This window comes from Manacus candei, unplaced genomic scaffold (assembly GCF_025592945.1).
Source record: "Manacus candei isolate 608988 ecotype Guabito, Panama unplaced genomic scaffold, ASM2559294v1 h1tg000506l, whole genome shotgun sequence".
Lineage (NCBI taxonomy): Eukaryota > Metazoa > Chordata > Aves > Passeriformes > Pipridae > Manacus > Manacus candei.
In genome coordinates, this window is record NW_026138554.1 from 35,126 (window position 1) to 56,552 (window position 21,427).

Here is a 21,427-nt window from a genome sequence, read left to right on the forward strand (position 1 = left end):
CCGCCTCCCGTCATGCCCCGCGCGCGGCCTGTTCCTGCCGGAAGTGGCGGCGGCTCCTTCCGGTTGGGAGCGTGAGGGCGGCGGAGGCGATGCCGACCGGGGACTTCGAGTGAGGGGGGACGGGGGGGACGGGCGCGCTTAGCGGGGGGGGTTGGGGTATTTGGGGGTGGTTTGGGGTATTCGGGGGGGTTTGGGGTATTTGGGGGTGGTTTGGGGTATTTGGGGGTGGTTTGGGGTATTTGGGGGGGTTTGGGGTATTTGGGGGGGTTTGGGGTATTTGGGGGTGGTTTGGGGTATTTGGGGGGGTTTGGGGTATTCGGGGGGGTTTGGGGTTGGATTCGGGAGCGGGATTCGGGTTTGGGGAGCATCGGGCCTGGGAGGGGGGAAAGGGAACCGGGAGCGGGGCTGAGGCCTGCGGGGTCCCGGGGCCTGGCGGGTCCCGGACGGGGGTCCCGGAGGATCCCAGTTGGCCCCTGTGGGGGGTCCTGGAAGGACCCTGAAGGGGAGGAAACCATGACCCCGGGGGGGAATGACGGGGGGGTCTGAGGGGGGGGGTGACAGTGACAGGGGTGTCTGAGGGGGGGTGACAGTGACAGGGGTGTCTGAGGGGGGGGTGACAGTAACAGGGAGGTCTGAGGGGTGACAGGGGGGTCTGAGGGCGGGGGTAACAGTGACAGGGGGGTCTGAGGGGTGACAGGGGGGTCTGAGGGGGGGGGTAACAGTGACAGGGGGGTCTGAGGGGTGACAGGGGGGTCTGAGGGGGGGTAACAGTGATGGGGGAGTCTGAGAGGGGGGTGACAGTGACAGGGGGGTCTGAGGGGGGGTAACAGTGACGGGGGGTCTGAGGGGTGACAGGGGAGTCTGAGGGGGGGGGGTGACAGTGACAGGGGGGTCTGAGGGGAGGGACAGTGACAGGGGGGTCTGAGGGGTGACAGGGGGGTCTGAGGTGGTTTTTCCCCCCCCGGCAGCTCCAAGCCCAGCTGGGCTGACCAGGTGGAGGAGGAGGGAGGAGAGGATGGTGAGTCACACCTGCCGGGGGTGTCACCTGTGTCACCTGTGCCCAGGTGAAGGGGGTGTCTCCCCCCAGTTGAGGGGGTCACCTGTGCCCAGGTGGGTGTTACCTGTGCCCAGGTGAGCAGTTTCCTGTCCCCCCAGACAAATGCATCACGAGTGAGCTGCTGAAGGACCTCCCCCTGCCCGGGGTCCTGGGGGGCCCCTCCAGCGCCGAGGCCGAGCTGCTCAAGGGAGGTGAGAGCTGGGCCAGCCCTGGGGGGGTCTCACCTGACCCTGGGTCACACCTGGGGGTCTCACCTGGCCCTGGGTCACCCCTGGGGGGTCTCACATGGCCCTGGATCACCCCTGGGGGGTCTCACCTGGCCCTGGCCCCCCCCCGTGTCTCTGCAGGGCCCCTCCCGTCCCCCAAGGAGCTGATCAACGGGAACATCAAAACCATCACGGAATACCGGGAGGAGGAGGATGGACGCAAGGTCAAGGTGAGGCTCAGGTGGGCTCAGGTGGGCTCAGGTGGGCTCAGGTGCCCCCAGGTGTGGCCCCAGGTGCCCCTCCCGCCCCTCCCCCGGCCCCAATCCCTGGTTTTCCCTGTTTTCCCAGATCATCCGGACCTTCCGCATCGAGACCAGGAAGGCCTCCAAGGCCGTGGCCCGTCGGAAGGTGAGAGAATTCCCCTGGGAATGGGGGGATTCCGTGGGAATGGGGGGATTCCTGTGGGAATGGGGGGAATCCTTGGGAATGGCAGTGATTCCCGTGGGAATGGGGAGTGACTTCCCTGGGAATGGGATTCCATTTGGAAAGGGGATTCCCTTGGGAATGTGGAGGGATTTCCCACCACCACCTTTTCCCCTTCCATCCCCCCACTTTCCTCCCCGACCTTCCCCCCCGGGTTTCCCGGGATGTTCCCGTGCCTTTCCCACTGTTCCCTCTCCCACTGTTCCCTTTCCCTCTGTTCCCTTTCCCTCTGTTCCCTTTCCCACTGTTCCCTTTCCCACTGTTCCCTTTCCCTCTGTTCCCTTTCCTGCTGTTCCCTCTCCCACTGTTCCCTTTCCCACTGTTCCCTTTCCCACTGTTCCCTTTCCCACTGTTCCCGCTCCCAGAACTGGAAGAAGTTTGGGAACTCGGAGTTCGACGCCCCCGGGCCCAACGTGGCCACGACGACCGTGAGCGACGACGTCTTCATGACCTTCATCACCAGCAAGGAGGTCAGGGGGGCTGGGGGGGTCAGGTGTGGCCCTGTACAGGTGGGGGGGGCTCAGGTGTGGCCCTGTCCCCTGGGGGGGCTCAGGTGTGGCCCTGTACAGGTGGGGGGGCTCAGGGGTGTCCCTGTCCCCTGGGGGGGCTCAGGTGTGTCCCTGTCACCCAGGGGGGTGTCAGGGAGCCCCTGGTGTGTCCCTGTCCCAGGTGTGTCCCTGTCACCCAGGGGGGTGTCAGGGAGCCCCTGGTGTGTCCCTGTCCCAGGTGTGTCCCTGTCCCAGCTGTTTGGGGGTCTCAGGTATCCCTGCCCCAGCTGTGTCCCTGCCCCCGTGCCCCCCATGCCCACCGTGCCCGCTGTGCCCGCAGGACCTGAACTGCCAGGAGGAGGAGGACCCCATGAACAAGCTGAAGGGGCAGAAAATCGTGTCCTGCCGCATCTGCAAGGGCGACCACTGGACCACGCGCTGCCCCTACAAGGACACGCTGGGCCCCATGCAGAAGGAGCTGGCCGAGCAGCTGGGGCTCTCCACGGGGGAGAAGGAGAAGCTGCCGGGGGGTAGGACACCCCCAGCCGGGGCTGGGGTCACTGGGGTGGGGTTTGGGGTCACTGGGAGGGGGTTTGGGGTCACTGGGATGGGGTTTGGGGTCACTGGGACAGTGTTGGGGTCCCTGGGACGCTGTTTGGGGTCACTGTTTGGGGTCTCACTCCCCGTGCCCCCCGTGCCGGCAGAGCCGGAGCCGGTGCAGTCCCAGGTTTGGGGTCCCTGGGACACTGTTTGGGGTCACTGGGACGCTGTTTGGGGTCACTGTTTGGGGTCTCACCCCCCGTGCCCGCAGAGCCGGAACCGGTGCAGTCCCAGGTTTGGGGTCACTGGGACGGGGTTTGGGGTCCCTGGGATGCTGTTTGGGGTCCCTGGGATGGGATTTGGGGTCACTGTTTGGGGTCTCACCCCCCGTGCCCCCCATGCCCGCAGAGCCGGAGCCGGTGCAGTCCCAGGTTTGGGGTCCCTGGGACACTGTTTGGGGTCACTGGGGTGTTTGGGGTCACTGTTTGGGGTCTCACCCCCGTGCCCGCAGAGCCGGAGCCGGTGCAGTCCCAGGTTTGGGGTCACTGGGACACTGTTTGGGGTCACTGGGACAGTGTTGGGGTCCCTGGGACACTGTTTGGGGTCACTGTTTGGGGTCTCACCCCCCGTGCCCACAGAGCCGGAGCCGGTGCAGTCCCAGGTGAGCAAGACGGGCAAGTACGTCCCGCCCAGCCTGCGGGACGGCGCCAGCCGCAGAGGGGAGTCCATGCAGCCCAACCGCAGGGGTAAGAGCCGCTCCAGGGGCACCCGGGGGGGCTTCGGGACCCCCCCAGCCCCCCTGAGCCCCCCGTGTGCCCCCCAGCCGACGACAATGCCACCATCCGGGTCACCAACCTGTCCGAGGACACGCGCGAGACCGACCTGCAGGAGCTCTTCCGGCCCTTCGGCTCCATCTCCCGCATCTACCTGGCCAAGGACAAGACCACCGGGCAGTCCAAGGTGGGCAGGGGGGCCCTGAGGGGTTGGGGGGGCCCAGGGGACCCCCCCCGATCCTTCCTCATCCTCCTCTTTGCCCCCCAAAAAGGGCTTTGCCTTCATCAGCTTCCACCGGCGCGAGGACGCCGCCCGGGCCATCGCCGGCGTCTCCGGCTTCGGATACGACCACCTGATCCTCAACGTGGAGTGGGCCAAGTACGGGGGGCCTGGCACTGCTGGGGGGTCCTGGCCCTGTTTGAGGGGTCCCTGGCACTGTTTGGGGGGTCCTGGCACTGCCGGGGGGGTCCTGGCCCTGTTTGAGGGGTCCCTGGCACTGTTTGGGGGGTCCCTGACACTGTTTAGGGGGTCCTGGCCCTGTTTGGGGGGTCTGTTCTTTGGGGGGCCTTGGTGGCTCCCCGTCTGTTTTGGGGGGGGGTCCCTGTCTGTCCGTGGGGGTCTTGGGAGGTCCCTTTCTGTTCTGGGGGGGTTTTTCGGGGGGTCCCTTCCCTGACCACCCCCTTCCTTTCTCTCCCCACAGACCCTCCACCAACTGATGGGGCGCCGCTCCCAGCGGGATCCCAGTGGGACCAGTTGGATCCCAGTGGGACCGGTTGGATCCGGGTGTGATCCCGGTGTGATCCCAAATAAAGCTCTCGTTGTGCACCAGGCGTGGGCTGAGCTGGGGGGTCCGGGGGGGTCCCGGGGGGAGTCAGGGGTGGGTTCGTTTCCTCTTGTTAGGGAACAAATCGGGGGGGGGGAGGCAAAAAAAGGAGGGTCCGGGCAAAAAAGGGCGAAAAGAGAATTTTGGGGTGAAAGAGGCCAGTTTGGGGGCACTTCCGCCGCCGCCATCTTGGCTCTGGGCACCCCCCCAGTAACACGCCTCCCCATTGGAGGAGCGCTTGCGGGGGGGGGGGGGGATGTGTCGGAGCGTGTGATTGGGTGAATCATGAGGGGGGTTTTGTGTCCGAGGTGATGATTGGGTGGGGCGGGGTGAGGGTGAAGGTTGAGGGATGTGATTGGTTGGGTGGAACGGGGAGGGAGGCGCGACTTTTGAACCCCCCCACAGGGACCCGAAATAGCCCCAAAATATCCCGAAATACCCTCAAAACATCCCGAAATACCCTCAAAACACCCCCAAAGGGACCCCGAAATACCCCACAAACGTCCCCACAAATACCCACCACAGGCACCCAGAACATCCCTAAAGGGACCCCAAAATACCCAAGAGACCTCAAAAATACCCCCAAAATACCCTCAAAGGCCCCCAAAATATCCCTAAAGGAACTCCAAGATATCCCCCCCCAAGGGAACCACAAAACACCCCAAAGAGACCCCAAAATACCCCCAATAGGGACCCCAAAATACCCCCCGTTTCCAGAGCAGAGAGACCAGGGGGGACTTTCCATCCTTTATTTGGGAAGGAGGATGTTAAGGCAGAGGAGGCTGAACCTCCAAATCCTGGGGTATTCCCTCAAATCCTGAGGGGTCCCTCCCCAGCTCCCCCCCCCAAATCCCATCCCACTCCCCCCAAATCCAGGACCCCAAATCCCAGGAGGCCTCCCCAGGGCCCCCAAATCCAACCCCCTCCCTCCCCAAATCCAAGGGTGATTTCCCCCAGGACCCCCTAAATCCAGAGAGTCCCAAACCCAGGACCCCAAATCCTGAGGAATCCCCCGGGACACCCAAATTCCCCCCAAATCCCGGGGTGGGGACACACAACAGACAATAAATAACAGGCAATTTGGGGAGGATTTTGGGACCCCCCCAAACCCTTCCAAGGCAAAGGGGGGGTCTTGAGACCCCCCAAAATCCTGATAAAGTGCCACTTTTTTTTTTTTTTTTTTTGCTGAACCCCCATTTTTGGGAGGGGGCCCCAAATTCCTGGTGGGAAAGAAGGAGATCCAGCCCCCCCCCCATCCCAAAAAACGACCCTCCCCTAAAATTGGGGTCAGGAATAAGGCCAGAATTCCGTAAATCCATAAATCACGCCCAGAAATCCACGTCCTGCTCCCAGAAATCCTCGTCCCCACAGTCTCATTCACAGTGTTTGGCATTTTGGGGGGAAAATATCTGGAATTTTTCGAGGGGGAGGATCCCCCCTCCTCGGTGCTGCTCCGTCTCCACATCCCGGAATTTCCTCATCCTGCCGGGAAAACGGGAATCCAGAGTCCGTGTGCCCCCCCGGGGTGTTTCCCCCCCTCCATGGAATTTTTTGGGTTCTTTCCTCGATCCACAGAATTTTTGGGGGTGTTTTCCCCCATCCAGGGCATTTTTAGGGTGTTTCCACCTCTCCATGGAATTTTTTGGGGCTGTTTTCCCCCATCCAGGGCATTTTTTGGGGTGTTCTTCCCCAGTCCATGGAATTTGCTGAGTGTCTTTCCCCTCATCCATGAATTTTTTTTTGTGTCCTTCCCCTTCCATGGAATTTTTAGGGGTGTCTTTCCACTCCATTTTTTTGGGGGGGGTCTCCCTCCAATCCATGGAGTTTTGGGGGTGTTTTCCCCCCGGTCCGTGGAATTTTGGGGGGTCTCAGCAGAGGTTGAAGACGGAGGGGGCCTGAGCCCGGTATTTTTCCTGGAAGTTCCTGAGGATTGGGATGAGGTTGTGGAAGGAGGGGCGGAAAGAAGCTTCTGCTTCCCAGCAGTTCTTCATCAGCCGGTAAATCTGGGGGGGAAACAGGGGTGGAAAACAGGGAAATATCCTGGAAAAGGGCCCCCAACTTCCCCCTTCCCTCCTCCTCCCCACAGGAATGTGAAGCCCTTCCCAATTTCCCTCTTCCCACTTTTTCCCCTCCCACTTTTCTTTCCCTCTCCCCTTTTCCTCTTTCCCATTTTTCCTCCTTCCTGTTTTTCTCCTTTCCCCCTTCCTTCCCCATTTTTCTCTTCCCTATTTTTCCTCCTCTCCCCTCTCACTCTTCCCCTTCCCTCCCCATTCCCTGTTTCCCTCCCCCTTCCCTCCCTCCCTTTCCCACCTCACACGGACAATCCTTCGGGATCGGGAGCCTCTTCCCCCTCTCCAGGAGCTCCACCAACCTCAGCACCGTCATCTGCCCTTGGGTGGCTCCGATCAGCTCCAGGAATTTCTGCCGGAAAAAACCCACTGAAATCCCACCTCGGCCTCCAAGGTCCTTGGAGACCCCAATCCTGGGGATCCCTGACCTTGGGAATCCCCAAACCTGGAGTGTCCCAACCTTGGAGACCCCAATCCCGGTGACCCCCCAACCTTGGAGACCCCAATCCTGGGGATTCCTGACCTTGGGAATCCCCAAACCTGGAGTATCCCAACCTTGGAGACCCCAATCCCAGTGACCCCCAACCCTGGGAATCCCCAAACCTGGAGTGTCCCAACCTTGGAGCCCCCAATCCCAGGCACCTCCAACCCTGGGAATCCCCAAACCTGGAGTATCCCAAACTTGGAGACCCCAATCCCGGTGACCCCCCAACCTTGGAGCCCCAATCCCGGTGACCCCCCAGCCTTGGAGATCCCAATCCTGGTGACCCCCAAACCTTGGAGCCCCAATCCCGGTGACCCCCCAACCTTGGAGAGACCCCAAACCCCGAGCCTCCCCCCCAGATTCCCCGGGAATTCCCGGTCCCTCACGGCGGGGGGGCTGTTCCCGGGCTCGCAGCAGGTCAGGAGCTCGTAGAGGGTCACCCCGAAGGACCACACGTCGGACCCGTAGTAGAACTTGGACTCCCTGAGGCACTCCGGGGCGTACCTGGAACAGCGGCAATTCCGGAGCCTCTGGAGCGCCCCGGGAGCGCTCCCGGCCCGGCCCGGCCCCCGAGCTCACCAGAACACGGGGCTGTCCCCGTCCTCCCGCACCCGGTAGTACTCGTGGCCCTCGGGGACGGCCTTGGCCAGCCCGAAGTCCCCGATCTTCACCACGAGCTCGGTCTCCAGCAGCACGTTCCGGGCGGCCAAGTCCCGGTGGATGTAGTGCAGGGAGTGCAGGTAGGCCATGCCCTGGGGGGCAGAGGGGCTCAGAGGGTCAGAACCAGTTTGGGGGGGTTAGAACCAGTTGGGAGGGGGGTTAGAATCAGTTTGGGGGGGTTAGAACCAGTTGGGGGGGGTCAGAACCAGTTTGGGGGGGGTTAGAACCACCTTTGGGGGGGTTAGAACCAGTTTGGGGGGGGTTAGAACCAGTTTGGGGAGGATTAGAACCAGTTTGGGGAGGATTAGAACCAGTTGGGGGGGGGTAGAACCAGTTTTGGGGGGATTTAGGGCCATTTCTGGGAGGTCTAGAGCCATTTGGGGGGTTCAGAACCAGTTTGAGGGGGGTCAGAACCAGTTTGGGGGGGTCAGAACAACCTCTGGGGGGATTTAGGGCCATTTCTGGGAGGGTTTAGAGCCATTTGGGGGGTTCAGAACCAGTTTGGGGGGGTCAGAACCAGTTTTGGGGTGTTTTGAGACATTTCTGGGGGGGGGTTCAGAGATATCAGAACCAGTTCTGGGGGGGATTCAGAGCCCCCATTTCTTTGGGAATCACCCCCATTTTGGGATGCCCAGCCCCAGTTTTTGGGATGCCCAGCCCTGGTTTTTGGGAACCAGCCCCGGATTTTGGGATGCCCAGCCCTGGTTTTTGGGAACCAGCCCCGGATTTTGGGATGCCCAGCCCCAGTTTTTGGGAACCAGCCCCGGATTTTGGGAACCAGCCCCTGTTTTTGGGAACCAGCCCTGGTTTTTGGGAACCAGCCCCTGTTTTTGGGAACCAGCCCCGGTTTTTGGGGTTCCCACCTCGCAGATCTGGCGGGCGAAGAGCAGGATGTGGGAAAGGCTCAGGGGGTGCTTGGGAAGGAATTCCCGGAGGCTCCCGAGGGGGACGTATTCCATGATCAGCTGCACCACCTTGTCCCCTGGAACAGAGCAGTGGGACCCTCGTGGGGGGAGCAGAACCCCCCTGGGACCCCCCAGATTCCTGCCAGGATGGAGATTCCCCACCCAAAAACACCGGGAATTGAGTTCTTAACTTCTCCACAAACACCGGATCCACTCCCAATTCCAATGAGAAATTCCATATGGAACGAGCCTCATGTCCCACTCTGAGCCCCTCAGTGTCCCCCCACTCTCATGGGAAGAGCGGGACCCCCCTGGGACCCCCCAGATTCCTGCCAGGATGGAGATTCCCCACCAAAAACACCGGGAATTGGGGTTTTTAACCTTCCCGCGGATCTGATCCCGGAGAATTCCCGGCTGGAAGGGCCCCCCTCACCCTGCTCGCTGCAGCAGCCCTTGTACTTGACGATGTTCTCGTGGTAGAGGGTCTTGAGGATCTGGATCTCCCTCTTCCAGCTGCTCAGGAGCTCGGGGCTGCTCCCGGATTTCAGGGATTTCACGGCCACCATCTCCCCGGTGCCGTCGTTGGTGGGGTCGTAGCAGTAGAGCCCCACCTTCCCAAAGTGCCCCTGGAGCGGGGAGAGGCGGGAATTCGGGATTTGGGAAGGGAAGGGGGAAGGTCTGAAGGGGGTCCCTGGGCCGGGAGGGGTCGGGGAAGGCGGGAGATGGAGGGGGGGGATTCGGAGGGAAAGGAGGGGGAGGGATGGAAACGGGGACTGAGGGGTGAAATCAGGGATGGAGGGCTGGAATTAGGGACTGAAGGTCCAGAATTCCCGGTGGGAATCTCAGGGCACCGCTGACCTCCCCCAGCTCCCGGATCTTCTTCAGGTAGCGCTTCTGGAAGATGGTGGGATCCGACACCGGGAAGTCGGGATTCACCGACGTCACGTCCACCAGGTCTGGGAGGGAAGGGCCAATTCCTCTTTTCCCCCCTCTCTTGGCCTTTTCTATTCCCTTTTTTTCTCCTCTTTTTTTTCCCTCTTTTCCCTTCTTTTCCCCCATTTTTCTTTCCCCTTTTCCTTTTTTTTCCTCCCCCTCTTCCCTTTTCCTCCCCTTTTCCCCTTTCCCTCTCCCACCTTCCCCTTGCCCCATCCAGAACCTGTATCCACCTTTTCCCAGACAATCCCACCCCTTTTCCTGGTCAATCCCCCCCCTTTTCCCAGGCAATCCCATCCCCTTTTCCCAGACAATCCTCCCCTTTTCCCAGGCAATCCCACTCCCCTTTTCCCAGAAAATCCCCCCCCTTTTCCCAGACAATCCCCCCCTTTTCCCAGGCAATCCCATCCCCTTTTCCCAGACAATCCCATCCCCTTTTCCCAGGCAATCCCACTCCCTTTTCCCAGACAATCCCCCCCCTTTTCCCAGACAATCCCATCCCCTTTTCCCAGACAATCCCCCCCCCCTTTCCCAGACAATCCCATCCCCTTTTCCCAGACAATCCCCCTGTTTTCCCAAGCAATCCCCCCCTCTTCCCAGCCATTCCCAGCCATTCCCGCCGCTCACTGTGTGGCTGGAGGCGGGTGAGGTCCCTGAGGATGGTGCGGAAGGAGGGCCGTTCCCCGGGGGTGTAATCCAGGCACTGCGACACCAGCGAGGCCAATTCCCGGCACGACGGCTCCGGCAGCCGCAGCCGCTTCTCGTAGAACCGCTCCTTCTGCGGGAACACCGGGAACAGCGGCCCTCAGAGCCGGCCTCGGCCCGGGAGACGGCCCAAAATGGCGGGATAGGGGCCAAAATGGCGGGATACGGCCCAAAATGGTGGGATACGGCCTAAAATGGTGGGATACGGCCCAAAATGGCGGGATACGGCCCAAAATGGTGGGATACGGCCTAAAATGGTGGGATATGGTCTAAAATGGCGGGATACGGCCCAAAATGGCGGGATACGGCCTAAAATGGTGGGATACGGCCTAAAATGGCGGGATATGGCCTAAAATGGCAGGATACAACCTGAAGTGGTGGGATATGGTCTAAAATGGCAGGATACGGCCTAAAATGGCGAGATATGGCCCAAAGTGGTGGGATATGGTCTAAAATGGCGGGATACAGTCTAAAATGGCGGGATACGGCCCAAAATGGTGGGATACGGCCTAAAATGGCGGGATACGGCCCAAAGTGGCGGGATACGGCCCAAAATGGCAGGAGAAGGCCTAAAATGGGGGGATACGGCCCAAAATGGTGGGATATGGCCTAAAATGGCGGGAGAAGGCATAAAATGGTGGGATACGGCCCAAAATGGCGGGATACGGCCTAAAATGGTGGGATATGGCCTAAAATGGTGGGATAGGGCCCAAAATGGCGGGAGCAGCACCTCGGAAGGGGTTCGTTCCTTCAGCGGGACGTCGGCGTCGAAGCAGATTTCCAGGAGGGTCGTCCCAAAGCTCCACTTGTCGGCGGCCGTGCTGAGGTTTCCCACATCCCGGACACATTCCGGGGCGATCCAGGGAATTCTGTCCACGCGCTCTGTGGGAAACGGGAGAGATCCTGTGGGGAAGGGTCTCGGAGAGAGGTCAGACACCGAGGGGGGGATCAGCCCTGATGGAGGGTTTGAGCCAAAACCAGGCAGAATTCCCACAGAATTCCCACATCCAAAATGCCAAATATCGGGAAAATTCACGTTGGGAAAGCAGGGAAGATTTTGGCAAAACGGCTCTGGCAAAATCCGTGGGATTCATGAGGGAAGGGGGGAAAAACCGCCCGGATTTTCCACTGGGAATTCCACCCCTGGCCAGCCCCAGGCCGGGGTGATCCCGCACCTTCCCGGGAGAGCACCGTGAAGCTGATCCCGGGATCGCTGAGCTTCACAAAGGGAGCGGATCCGTCTTCCAGCCCCTTCCTGGCCAGCAGGATGTTCTTGGCACACACGTTCCCGTGCACCAGGTTTTTATCCTCCTGGGATAAAACAAAGGAAACCTTGGGAAAGCTCCCAGTGATGCAGCAGGACAAGGTCAAGCTCAGGGATTCCAAGATAAAATGGAAAAGTGGGATTCCTGGCTCTAATTCTCTGTGTCATCTCCCTGTCCTGGGATTTTGCTCCAGGATAAACCGGGAACAGGGAATAAAAGGATGGGGAGGGTTTTCCAACACCATTCCCAGGCCCCTGGTTGGGATTCCATCCTCATCCATGGCTTTTCCCAGCTCCGAAATGAACCTACAGAGCCGGGATTCGGGATTTGAATTCCCCCTCTCCCCAGGATGTTCCTTCCCAGGGAAGAGGGAGCAGGGATGGGGCAGAATAACCCTAAAAACGGGATTATCCCCTTGGGAAGCAAAGGGAAGTGGCTCCTGGGAAGCTGCAGGGGAGGATACCCGTGAGAATTCCCGGCTGGAAGAGCCCCATTCCCGTTACCAGGTAGCTCAAGGCACTTCCCAGCTGTTTGGCCACGGTGATTTTCCAGCCCACGGAGATCCGGCCCTTCTCCTTGCGCAGCAGCACGTCCAGGGGCCCGTGTTCCACAAACTCCTCCACCAGGATGTCTGCGGGGACAGGGACGCTCTTCCCGGCCCCGCTCCGGGCCCAGCCCCGGGGAAAGGTGGGAATGGCATCCCGGGGAAAGGCAGGAATGGCATCCCAGGGAAAGGTGGGAATGGCATCCCAGGGAAAGGTGGGAATGGCATCCCAGGGAAAGGCAGGAATGGCATCCCAGGGAAAGGTGGGAATGGAGTCCCAGGGAAAGGTGGGAATGGGGTCCCAGGGAAAGGCAGGCATGGGGTCCCAGGGAAAGGTGGGAATGGAGTCCCAGGGAAAGGTGGGAATGGGGTCCCAGGGAAAGGTGGGAATGGGGTCCCATGGAAAGGTGGGAATGGAGTCCCAGGGAAAGGTAGGAATGGCATCCCAGGGAAAGGTGGGAATGGAGTCCCAGGGAAAGGCGGGAATGGAGTCCCAGGGAAAGGCGGGAATGGGGTCCCAGGGAAAGGAGGGAATGGGGTCCCAGGGAAAGGCGGGAATGGGGTCCCATGGAAAGGCGGGAATGGGGTCCCAGGGAAAGGCGGGAATGGTGGGAATGGGGACCCAGGGAAAGGCGGGAATGGGGTCCCAGGGAAAGGAGGGAATGGGGTCCCAGGGAAAGGCGGGAATGGGGTCCCAGGGAAAGGTGGGAATGGGGGTCCCACTCACTCTCGGACCCGCGCACGCAGACCCCGTGGACGAAGGCCAGGTGGACGTGGGACACTTGGCTCATCAGGCTGGCGGCCTCGAAGAAGGCCTGTGGGAACAGCCCCTGGAATGTCAGCCAGGCCCTGGAATTCCGGAGCAGCCAGGGAGCATCCCAGAGCCACATTCCAGCCCTTCTGGAGCCACGTTCCAGCCCCCCTGGATTCATATTCCAGCCTCTGGCACTGTGTCCCAGTCCCTGGAGCCACATTCCAGCCCTACTCGAGCCACATTCCAGCCCCCCCTGGATTCATATTCCAGCCCCTGGCACTGTGTTCCAGCCCTTGGAGTCACATTCCAACCCCTAGAGCCACATTCCATCTCTTTTGGAGCCAAATTCCAATGCCCTGGATCCGTATTCCAGCCCTTGCAACCATATTCCAGCCCCTGGAGCCATGTTGCAGCCTTGGATTCGTATCCCATTCCCTAAAGCCACATTCCAGCCCCTGGAGCCACATTCCAGCCCCTGGATCCATATTCCAGCCCCCTGAGCCACGTTCCACCCCTCAGACACACATTCCACCCCCTGGCTCCGTATCCCACCCCTCAGATCCCGGTTTTCCCCCCACATCCCCCCCCGGGGGGCTCACCAGGGCGATGTCCCTGTGACTGGGGTCCAGGACCTTGAGGATCACGTGCATCTCCCGGCTGTTGTTGTTCTGCTCCGTGGAAAAGTACTCAGCCTCGTCGTCATTCCCGGAATTCCCGCAGACCGTCAGGACCCCGTCGTAGATGTTGGTCCGGGTGCCCTGGCCCAGGTGGGCTCGCTGGGAAAACAGGGAAAGGGGCAGGTGTTGGACCCTCTGGAATGGTGATGGGAGGGTGGGAATCCTCATCCAGCCCCCCCCTGGCTTCCCTCTGTGCCCCACTGTGGGAAAAGCTGCTTCCATGGGGACCTTTCCCTCCCTTTTCCTTGAAAATGGAAGGAATGAAAGATCCAAACAATCCCAAAATCAGCCCAGGGGGGTGGGAGGATCCTCCTGCTCTGGATCCTGGGATCTGGGGTGAATCCTGGGAAGGCAGGGAGGATCCCTCCCCAATTCCAGGAATCCTGGGAAGGCAGAGGAGGTCCTTCCACCCCCAGTCCCAAATCCCAGGAAAGCAGAGCAGCCCAAATCCCGGGAAAGCAGCACCTGGGTGATCTCGTTCTTGCGGATCTGGTGGAAGCTGAGCTGGGTGAGGTTCAGGATCTGCTTCCCGTTGTCCTTCACCTTCCTCGTGATCAGCAGGTCCGAGATCTCTGCGAGAGGGAGGGGAGGGCCCCTTGAGCTCCCGGATTCCTGCCATTCCCACCATTCCCAATCCCGGGGGCCGATCCGTGCCCGTACCTCCCGGTCTGGGGGGGCAGCACCTCTTCACCGTGAAGTTTTCCTCCCCGGAGCGGAGGGTGCAGCCCTTGAGCACGTCCAGCAGCTCCCGCAGGGAGGGGAACTCCCGCTCCCAGCCCTCCAGCACGAAGGAGTCCCCCTTCTTCTGGATCCGGAACTGCCGGAACTTGAAGGCTCCCGGCGCTCCGGGAGCCTGGGAAAGGGGAGTCGGGGCGGGAGCGGCGGCTGCACAGCTCATCCCGAGGGAGAGCAGGGCCTGTGAGCTCATCCCGAGGGAGAGCAGGGCCTGCAAACTCATCCCGAGGGAGAGCAGGGCCTGTGAGCTCATCCCGAGGGAGAGCAGGGCCCACGAGCTCATCCCGAGGGAGAGCAGGGCCCGTGAGCTCATCCCAAGGGAGAGCAGGGCCCATGAGCTCATCCCGAGGGAGAGCAGGGCCTGTGAGCTCATCCCAAGGGAGAGCAGGGCCCATGAGCTCATCCCGAGGGAGAGCAGGGCCCATGAGCTCATCCCGAGGGAGAGCAGGGCCCACGAGCTCATCCCGAGGGAGAGCAGGGCCCACGAGCTCATCCCGAGGGAGAGCAGGGCCCGCGAGTCCCGGGAATGCTGCGCTGGGAATCTCCTCCTACCTGCTGCTGGCTCCTCTTGACCACGGAGAGGATGAGCCGGTTGAAATCCAGGACGCTCCAGCGGAGGATGTAAAGCCCTTCCTCCGGCTCCTCCCGGCGGAGCTTGGCAAAAACAAACTCCTCCCTGGGAGCAGGAGACAGGGAACGGATTGGGATGAGTCCCGAGGACATGGGATGGCTCTGGATGAGCCCCGAGGAGTTGGGATGGCTCTGGATGAGCCCTGAGGATACGGAACAGGGTTGGATGAGCCCTGAGGACAGGGAATGGCTTGGAGTGAGCCCTGAGGAGCTGGAATGGCTCTGGATGAGCCCCGAGGAGCTGGAATGGCTCTGGATGAGCCCTGAGGACAGGGAATGGTTTGGGGTGAGCCCAGTGGACATGGAATGGGGCTGGATGAGCCCCAAGGAAACAAAACACTCCGGGAGAGCCCCGAGGACAGGGAGCAGCTCTGGATGAGCCCCGAGGACATGGGATGGCTCTGGATGAGCCCCGAGGACAGGGAGCAGCCCTGGATGAGCCCTCAGGACAGGGAGCAGCTCCGGATGAGCCCCGAGGATCAGGATCACCCCCCTTTCCCCCGGGAAGCAGCCACTCACTGCATGGGCCCGTGGATGCCGTTGCGGACGCTCAGGAGCAGCCGGGGCGGGGCCACGTCGTGGCACAGGTAATGGCTGGAATCGGCCGTGAGCCGGAAATATCCGTCCACCAGCGACACCAGGGACAGGGCGAGCCCCGGCGACGGCAGAGCCACCTCCTGCCAACAGCAACCACCAGGGCTGAGCCCTGAGCGCCCCAAACCTGGGAACACCCTCCCGTCCCTCCCCCGGCGCTGCCGGGACCCCGGGAGGGCTCACCAGGCACTTGTTGTCCTGCCGGTGGATGCTGATCCGGGACTCCTTCACCACCACGTGGGTGATCTCCCGGAAGTCGCAGAAGTGGCACCAGGGGGGCTCGTTGGGCTCCGGCGGCCGCGCCGGGGCCTTGGGATCCGAATCCTTGGTCCGGCCCCTCCTCCCGAAATAGCCGCGCTGGGAGAAGGGCTCCGCGCCCTGCCGAGGGGCAGAGGGCAGAATTCCAGGTTTTCCAGCCGCTGGAAGGGTCCTGGGGGGCACTGGGGAAACCGGGGTGAGGTGGGGCCCCGGGAAAAGCCTGGAGATGGTGTGGGGTGGGACAGGGATGGGGATGCTGGGAAAGGCTCTGGGCAAACTGGGATAAGCTGGAAAGGAACTCTGGATGCCCAGAGAGCCCCAGGAGAAGCCTGGGAAGCATCTGGTGTGGGATGGATTGGGATGGGAATGGACTGGAATGCTGGGTGGGATTGGGATGGGAATGGACTGGAATGTTGGGTGGGATTGGGACGGGAATGGACTGGAATGTTGGGTGGGATTGGGATGGGAGCAGAGTGGAATGTTGGGTGGGATTGGGATGGGAATGGACTGGAATGCTGTGTGGGATTGGGACGGAAATGGACTGGAATATTGGGTGGGATTGGGATGGGAATGGACTGGAATGCTGTGTGGGATTGGGATGGGAATGGACTGGAATGCTGGGTGGGATCGGGATGGGGATGGACTGGAATGCTGCCTGGGATTGGGATGGGAATGGACTGGAATGCTGTGTGGGATTGGGATGGGAATGGACTGGAATGCTGCCTGGGATTGGGATGGGAATGGACTGGAATGCTGCCTGGGATTGGGATGGGAACGGACTGGAATGCTGTGTGGGATTGGGATGGGAATGGACTGGAATGTTGGGTGGGGTTGGGATGGGAATGGACTGGAATGTTGGGTGGGATTGGGATGGGAGCAGACTGGAATGTTGGGTGGGATTGGGATGGGAATGGACTGGAATGCTGCCTGGGATTGGGATGGAATGGACTGGAATGCTGCCAGGGATTGGGACGGGAATGGACTGGAATGCTGAATGCTGCCTGGGATTGGGACGGGAATCCCGGGAAAGGCCCTGGGCAAGCCGGGATGAGTTCTGGACACCCCCGGAGCCCCTTGGGAAGGCTCCCAACGTGGGACTGGGACGGGAAGGACCCCAACCCACCTCTGGCGGCGCCGGGCGCCACTGGATGCCGGCGGTGCCCGAGACCAGGACGTGGTGAGTGACGGGCGGGTCCCGCGGGATGGGGGCCTGTCCCGGCTCCGTCCTCGGCTCCGGGGGGGCCCCGTTGGCGCAGGGCGGCCCCTTGTCCCCCTCGGCCGCCGTGTCCAGGGCCAGGGCCGGGAAGAGCTCGCTGCCGAAGCGCGGGGCCAGCAGCTCCAGCGTGGCCAGGTACTTGGCCATGAGGTCTCGCTCCGAGAGCCGCCCCGCGCCCACCGTGTGCCGCTGGAAGCGCCGCAGGAAGCGCCGGAAGACGCTGCGCATCCGGAGGCGCGTCAGGAGGCTGTTCTGCTGGATCTGCCGCTGGAAGGAGCGCGGGAGGCAGTCCCGGAAGCTGCCGGGGGGAACACGGGGAGTGAGGGCTCGGGGGGAGCTCGGGATCGGCTTCGCCGCCTCGTCCCGGGTGGTCCGGAACGGTTCCCAGTGCTCCCGTCCCAATCCCAGGCAGCATTCCAGCCCATTCCCGTCCCAATCCCAGGCAGCATTCCAGTCCATTCCCATCCCAATCCCACCCAACATTCCAGTCCATTCCCATCCCAATCCCACCCAACATTCCAGTCCATTCCTGTCCCAATCCCACCCAGCATTCCAGTCCATTCCCATCCCAAACTCAGACAACATTCCAGCCCATTCCCATCCCAAACTCAGACAACATTCCAGCCCATTCCCATCCCAATCCCAGGCAGCATTCCAGCCCATTCCTGTCCCAATCCCACCCAGCATTCCAGTCCATTCCCATCCCAATCCCAGGCAGCATTCCAGTCCATTCCTGTCCCAATCCCAGGCAGCATTCCAGTCCATTCCTGTCCCAATCCCACCCAACATTCCAGTCCATTCCCATCCCAGTCCCACCCAACATTCCAGTCCATTCCCATCCCAATCCCACACAGCATTCCCGTCCATTCCCATCCCAATCCACCCCACACCAGATTCTCCACAGGCTTTTCCTGGGGCTCTCTGGGCATCCCAAGTTCCAGGGACACCAACCCTGGGGGCTCTTCCAGTGAGGAAAACAAGGAGGGGAAAGGGTGGGAAGAGGAGGGGGAAAGCAGGAATTCCCAGTCACCTGTACTTCCGGGCCACTTCCTCCAGGGAAATGCCCTTTTTCAGGGCCATGTGGGAGAGGTGCAGCACAGCCATTCCCAGGCTCTCGTTCTTGAACCTCTGGATTTCGGGCTCGCTCCGGAAATCCCTCAGGGAGGCGACGTCGTGGATGAACTCGAATTTTCCCTGGCAAAAAAAATGGGATGGTTGGGAAAAAAAAACCACATCCCTGATCTGAATTCCCTGAGCAGGGATTTTCCATTAATTCCCTCCTTTAATTAAACTAAATTAAATTAATTAATTTAGGGTAACGTCCCTTTATTATCCCACCCTTAATTTTAAAGGCGAGATAAAAAACAAATCAATAAAAATTTTAACTTCAGATTTAAATAAAACCAACCCCAATTAAAAATCCCCTTCCCAGGCCAAATTATCCCTAAAAAAATTCCGGAATCCCACCCGGCGAAGCTTCCAGCAGGATAAAACCTTTCCAAAGGGAAAACTGGGGGGGGGTTAGGGGGGGTGTTTATCCTTCAAATAAATGCCTGGAGATGGAAAAAACGGATCCTGGCAACAGGACGGAGCCAAATCCGGGCGGATTTCAGGGAATTCCTCCCAGTTTTCCCAACTCCAGCTGGATTTCAGGGAATTCCTCCCAGTTTTCCCAACTCCCGCTGGATTTCAGGGAATTCCTCCCAGTTTTCCCAACTCCCGCTGGATTTCAGGGAACTCCTCCCGGTTTTTCCCATTCCCAGCCCCGGCACCTGCTCGAACAGGTACTCGAAGGAGGATCTGTCCAGCAAAGCTCCCCCAGGGGGTTTTTCCTCCAGGGAATCCCCCGGACGAGGCACGTTCCGAAAAACCGCCGGCTCCTTGTCGTTTATCCCGTGCCAGTTCCGGAAATAGAACCTGGAATGGGGGGAGGAGGAGAGGGAGAGGGGCTGGGGCTGGGCCAGGAGTCACATCCCGGGCTCAAACCCGGGGGTTTTGGGGGTTTTTTTAGGAATAAAAGGTCCTGAAAGCACAGGAAAACCACATCTGTAAAAAAGGTGGGATTTGGACACAGGGGGTGAATCCGGACTGGGAAGTGATGGGAAGCAGCCCCGGGATGTTCCCTGTTGGTCCCAAAAACCTTTGGATGGGGCGTTGTCCCCGGGCTGAGAGGTGGGAGAAGGAACAAGGAGCCCCAGGGAGAAATACTTGGAATAAGGAAACGGATCTTCCTGTGCTGGAGGAGAGGCAGGGGCTCTAAATCCTGAATATTCCCCATCTGGACCAGCCCTGCCGGGTTTTCCAAGGTTGTTCCTCATTTAACCCACACAAATGGGATTTGAATCAGCCCTGTCGGGTTTTCCGAGGTTCCACATCCAGAACATTCCTCACTTGGACCAGCCCTGCCGGCTTTTCCGAGGAAATCTGGACATGGACAACCTGGAAACACACAACCCCGGGAGCAAAGAGCTGGGAAAACCCGACATTCCTTCAGCACAACCCCAAGGAAAAGCTGGGAATGGTCCCCAGGGCTCAGCTCTGGAAAAGCCCCGGGCCGGGAGGGAAGAGGCCTCACCTCATCCTGAACATCAGGTGGATGTTGGTGTCTTTTCCCACCTGGAATTGGTGGTTTGGGGGGAGCCACACCCGGCACTGGGGGTCGTAGAGGGCGAAGAGGCTGTAACACAGCGGGGTGATTCCTGCCGGGACAGAATTCCAAGGGTTCAGCCCGGACAGAATTCCAAGGGTTCAGCCGGGACACAATTCCAAGGCTTTCACCACCACACCCCTTTCCCGCCCCATCATTCCCACCCGTCCCAGCAGCACAAACCCAGCCGGGCTTCCCAGGAACTGGGAATTTCTCGGCCAGGGGGTGAAATCCAGCGGGATTCCTGGGAAGCAGAGCCTCCGGAATTCCCGGGGGGGCTCTGTCCTTCCCGGGGGGGCTCCATCCTTCCCGGTGGGAATCCGCCCTCCCGGCACTCACCGATCCTGCGGGCGAGGTCGATGCAGATCTCCTCGGCGCTGAGGGACCCCTGGGCGTAGACCCGGCAGCGTTCCCGCTCCTCCTCCCCGCTCCAGTGCAGGAACACCTTGAGCCCGGGCCCGGGCGGGAAGGAACAGCCCTCGGGCGGGAAGGAACAGCCCTCGGCCTCGCCCGCGCTCCGCTTCATCCCCCGCTGGCACAGGGACATGGCGGCGCCTTCCCCAGGGAAAACCGGGAATAACGGATCCCGACGGGGATACGGGGCGATTCCCAACGCGGGGGGAGCCCTCCCGGGGGGGAAGCACCGCTCGGGAAGGGGTGTTGGGATCACCTGGAATGTCGGATCCCACCGGATTTCCCCCCCCCTCGGGTTTATCCCAGGAAAATTTGGCGCCTTTTTTTTTTTGGATGGTGACGGGAAAGGATCGACAAAACACGGGAAAGGAACGAACCCACGGAGCAAATTCCAGTGGTTTTTGGGGGGAAAAAGGTGGATTTTGGACTCGTTTCAAGGATGGATTTTGGAGCTGCTTCCAGGGGGGCTTTGGCTCATTCCCAGGTGGATTTTGACCCATTTCAGGGCGGATTTGGGGATTTTTCACCCACTTCAGGACGGATTTTGGACTCGTTTCAAGGATGGATTTTGAAGCGGTTTCCAGGTGGGTTTTGGCCCATTTCCAGATGGCTTTTGACCCGTTTCAGGGTGGATTTGGGGATTTTCACCCCTTTTGGGGTCTCTGGATGGATTTTGAGCCATTTTGAGATGGATTTGGATTGATTTGGGGAGGGAATTTTGGACCCATTTCTCATGGAATTCTAACCAATTACAGGACGGATTTGGAATAATTTCTGGACAGATTTTGACCTGTGTTGGACTGAATTTTGGACCCATTTTGGGCTGAATTTTGGACCCACTTTGGGATGGATTTTGACTCGTTTTGGGGTGAATTTTGACCCGTTTCCGGGTGAATTTTTGACCCACTTTGGGGGTGAATTCTTGACCGATTTTAGGCCGAATTTCTGACCTGTTTCATGGTGGGGTTTGACCCATTTTGGGGTGGATTTTAACCCATTCTGGGGTGGGGTTTGGCCCATCTCAGGCTCTCCGGGGGGGTTTCCTCCCAGCCCCCTCCCCTGGTTCCCTCTTCGCCCTCAGTTGGTACCGACCCTGTCCCCCCTGCCCCCCCCATTGGTACCGGCCGCGCCCCCCCGGGTTGGTACCGGCCTCTGTCCCCCTTGTCCCTCCCCTGTCCCCCCGTTCCTCCGTGTCCCCCCCTGTCCCCCCTGTCCCCTCCTGTCCCCCCTGTCCCCCCCCGTCCCCTCAGTCCCCCCCCGTCCCCTCAGTCTCCCCCCGGTACCGCCCCTCCCCTTTCCCCCCCGTTGGTACCGGCCCGGCCCGGCCGCCGCTCCGTCCCCCTGCGCCCCGCAGAGCCGCCGCCTCCCATTGGCCGCCAGAGACGCGCGCTGCCATTGGCCCGCGCCGCCGCTCGGCCACGCCCACACGCCTTCCGCCCCATGGGCGGGGCCTCGACCCGGGGAAAAAGAACCCGATTGGCTGCGGGGAGGAGGGGGCGGGACCGTGGAGAGAGGAGGGGGAAGGGGCGGAGCCTCAGGGGACGGGGCGGTGCCAGAACGATCGGG

General features: G+C 60.8%; 2 protein-coding genes across 4 annotated transcripts; one reads left to right on the top strand and one right to left on the bottom strand.

Annotated features, from left to right (window-relative positions):
- Window positions 1-6: 6 nt before the first annotated feature.
- On the top strand, window positions 7-4,373 carry LOC127465845 (eukaryotic translation initiation factor 3 subunit G). The gene is made up of 11 exons (XM_051776375.1): window positions 7-109; window positions 969-1,018; window positions 1,156-1,248; window positions 1,405-1,493; window positions 1,612-1,671; window positions 2,112-2,216; window positions 2,575-2,764; window positions 3,413-3,520; window positions 3,598-3,734; window positions 3,820-3,926; window positions 4,249-4,373. Exons 1-11 carry the CDS (start codon window positions 90-92, stop codon window positions 4,262-4,264), a joined length of 975 nt encoding a protein of 324 aa, XP_051632335.1. The 5' UTR covers window positions 7-89; the 3' UTR covers window positions 4,265-4,373.
- Window positions 4,374-6,081: 1,708 nt separating this feature from the next.
- LOC127465837 (non-receptor tyrosine-protein kinase TYK2-like) lies at window positions 6,082-21,231 on the bottom strand. 3 transcript variants are annotated; one of them, XM_051776369.1, is made up of 24 exons: window positions 21,174-21,231; window positions 19,787-20,002; window positions 19,376-19,499; window positions 18,573-18,717; window positions 17,831-17,994; window positions 16,708-17,098; window positions 15,510-15,704; window positions 15,252-15,409; window positions 14,655-14,778; window positions 14,028-14,220; window positions 13,833-13,939; window positions 13,290-13,466; window positions 12,664-12,751; window positions 11,896-12,023; window positions 11,303-11,438; window positions 10,858-11,009; window positions 10,050-10,200; window positions 9,348-9,445; window positions 8,923-9,115; window positions 8,448-8,566; window positions 7,504-7,676; window positions 7,311-7,428; window positions 6,682-6,792; window positions 6,082-6,374 (listed from the first exon to the last, which is right to left on the bottom strand). In XM_051776369.1, the coding sequence occupies exons 1-24, from the start codon at window positions 21,229-21,231 to the stop codon at window positions 6,240-6,242; spliced, it is 3,654 nt and encodes a 1,217-aa protein (XP_051632329.1). In that variant the 3' UTR covers window positions 6,082-6,239. The 3 variants fall into 3 exon arrangements, with proteins under 3 accessions (XP_051632329.1, XP_051632328.1, XP_051632330.1); XM_051776368.1 differs by lacking the exon at window positions 21,174-21,231 and having other exon boundaries at window positions 15,510-15,766; window positions 19,787-20,973; XM_051776370.1 differs by lacking the exons at window positions 6,082-6,374; window positions 6,682-6,792; window positions 7,311-7,428; ... (4 more) ...; window positions 10,050-10,200; window positions 21,174-21,231 and adding an exon at window positions 10,252-10,456 and having other exon boundaries at window positions 10,797-11,009; window positions 15,510-15,766; window positions 19,787-20,976.
- Window positions 21,232-21,427: the final 196 nt, after the last annotated feature.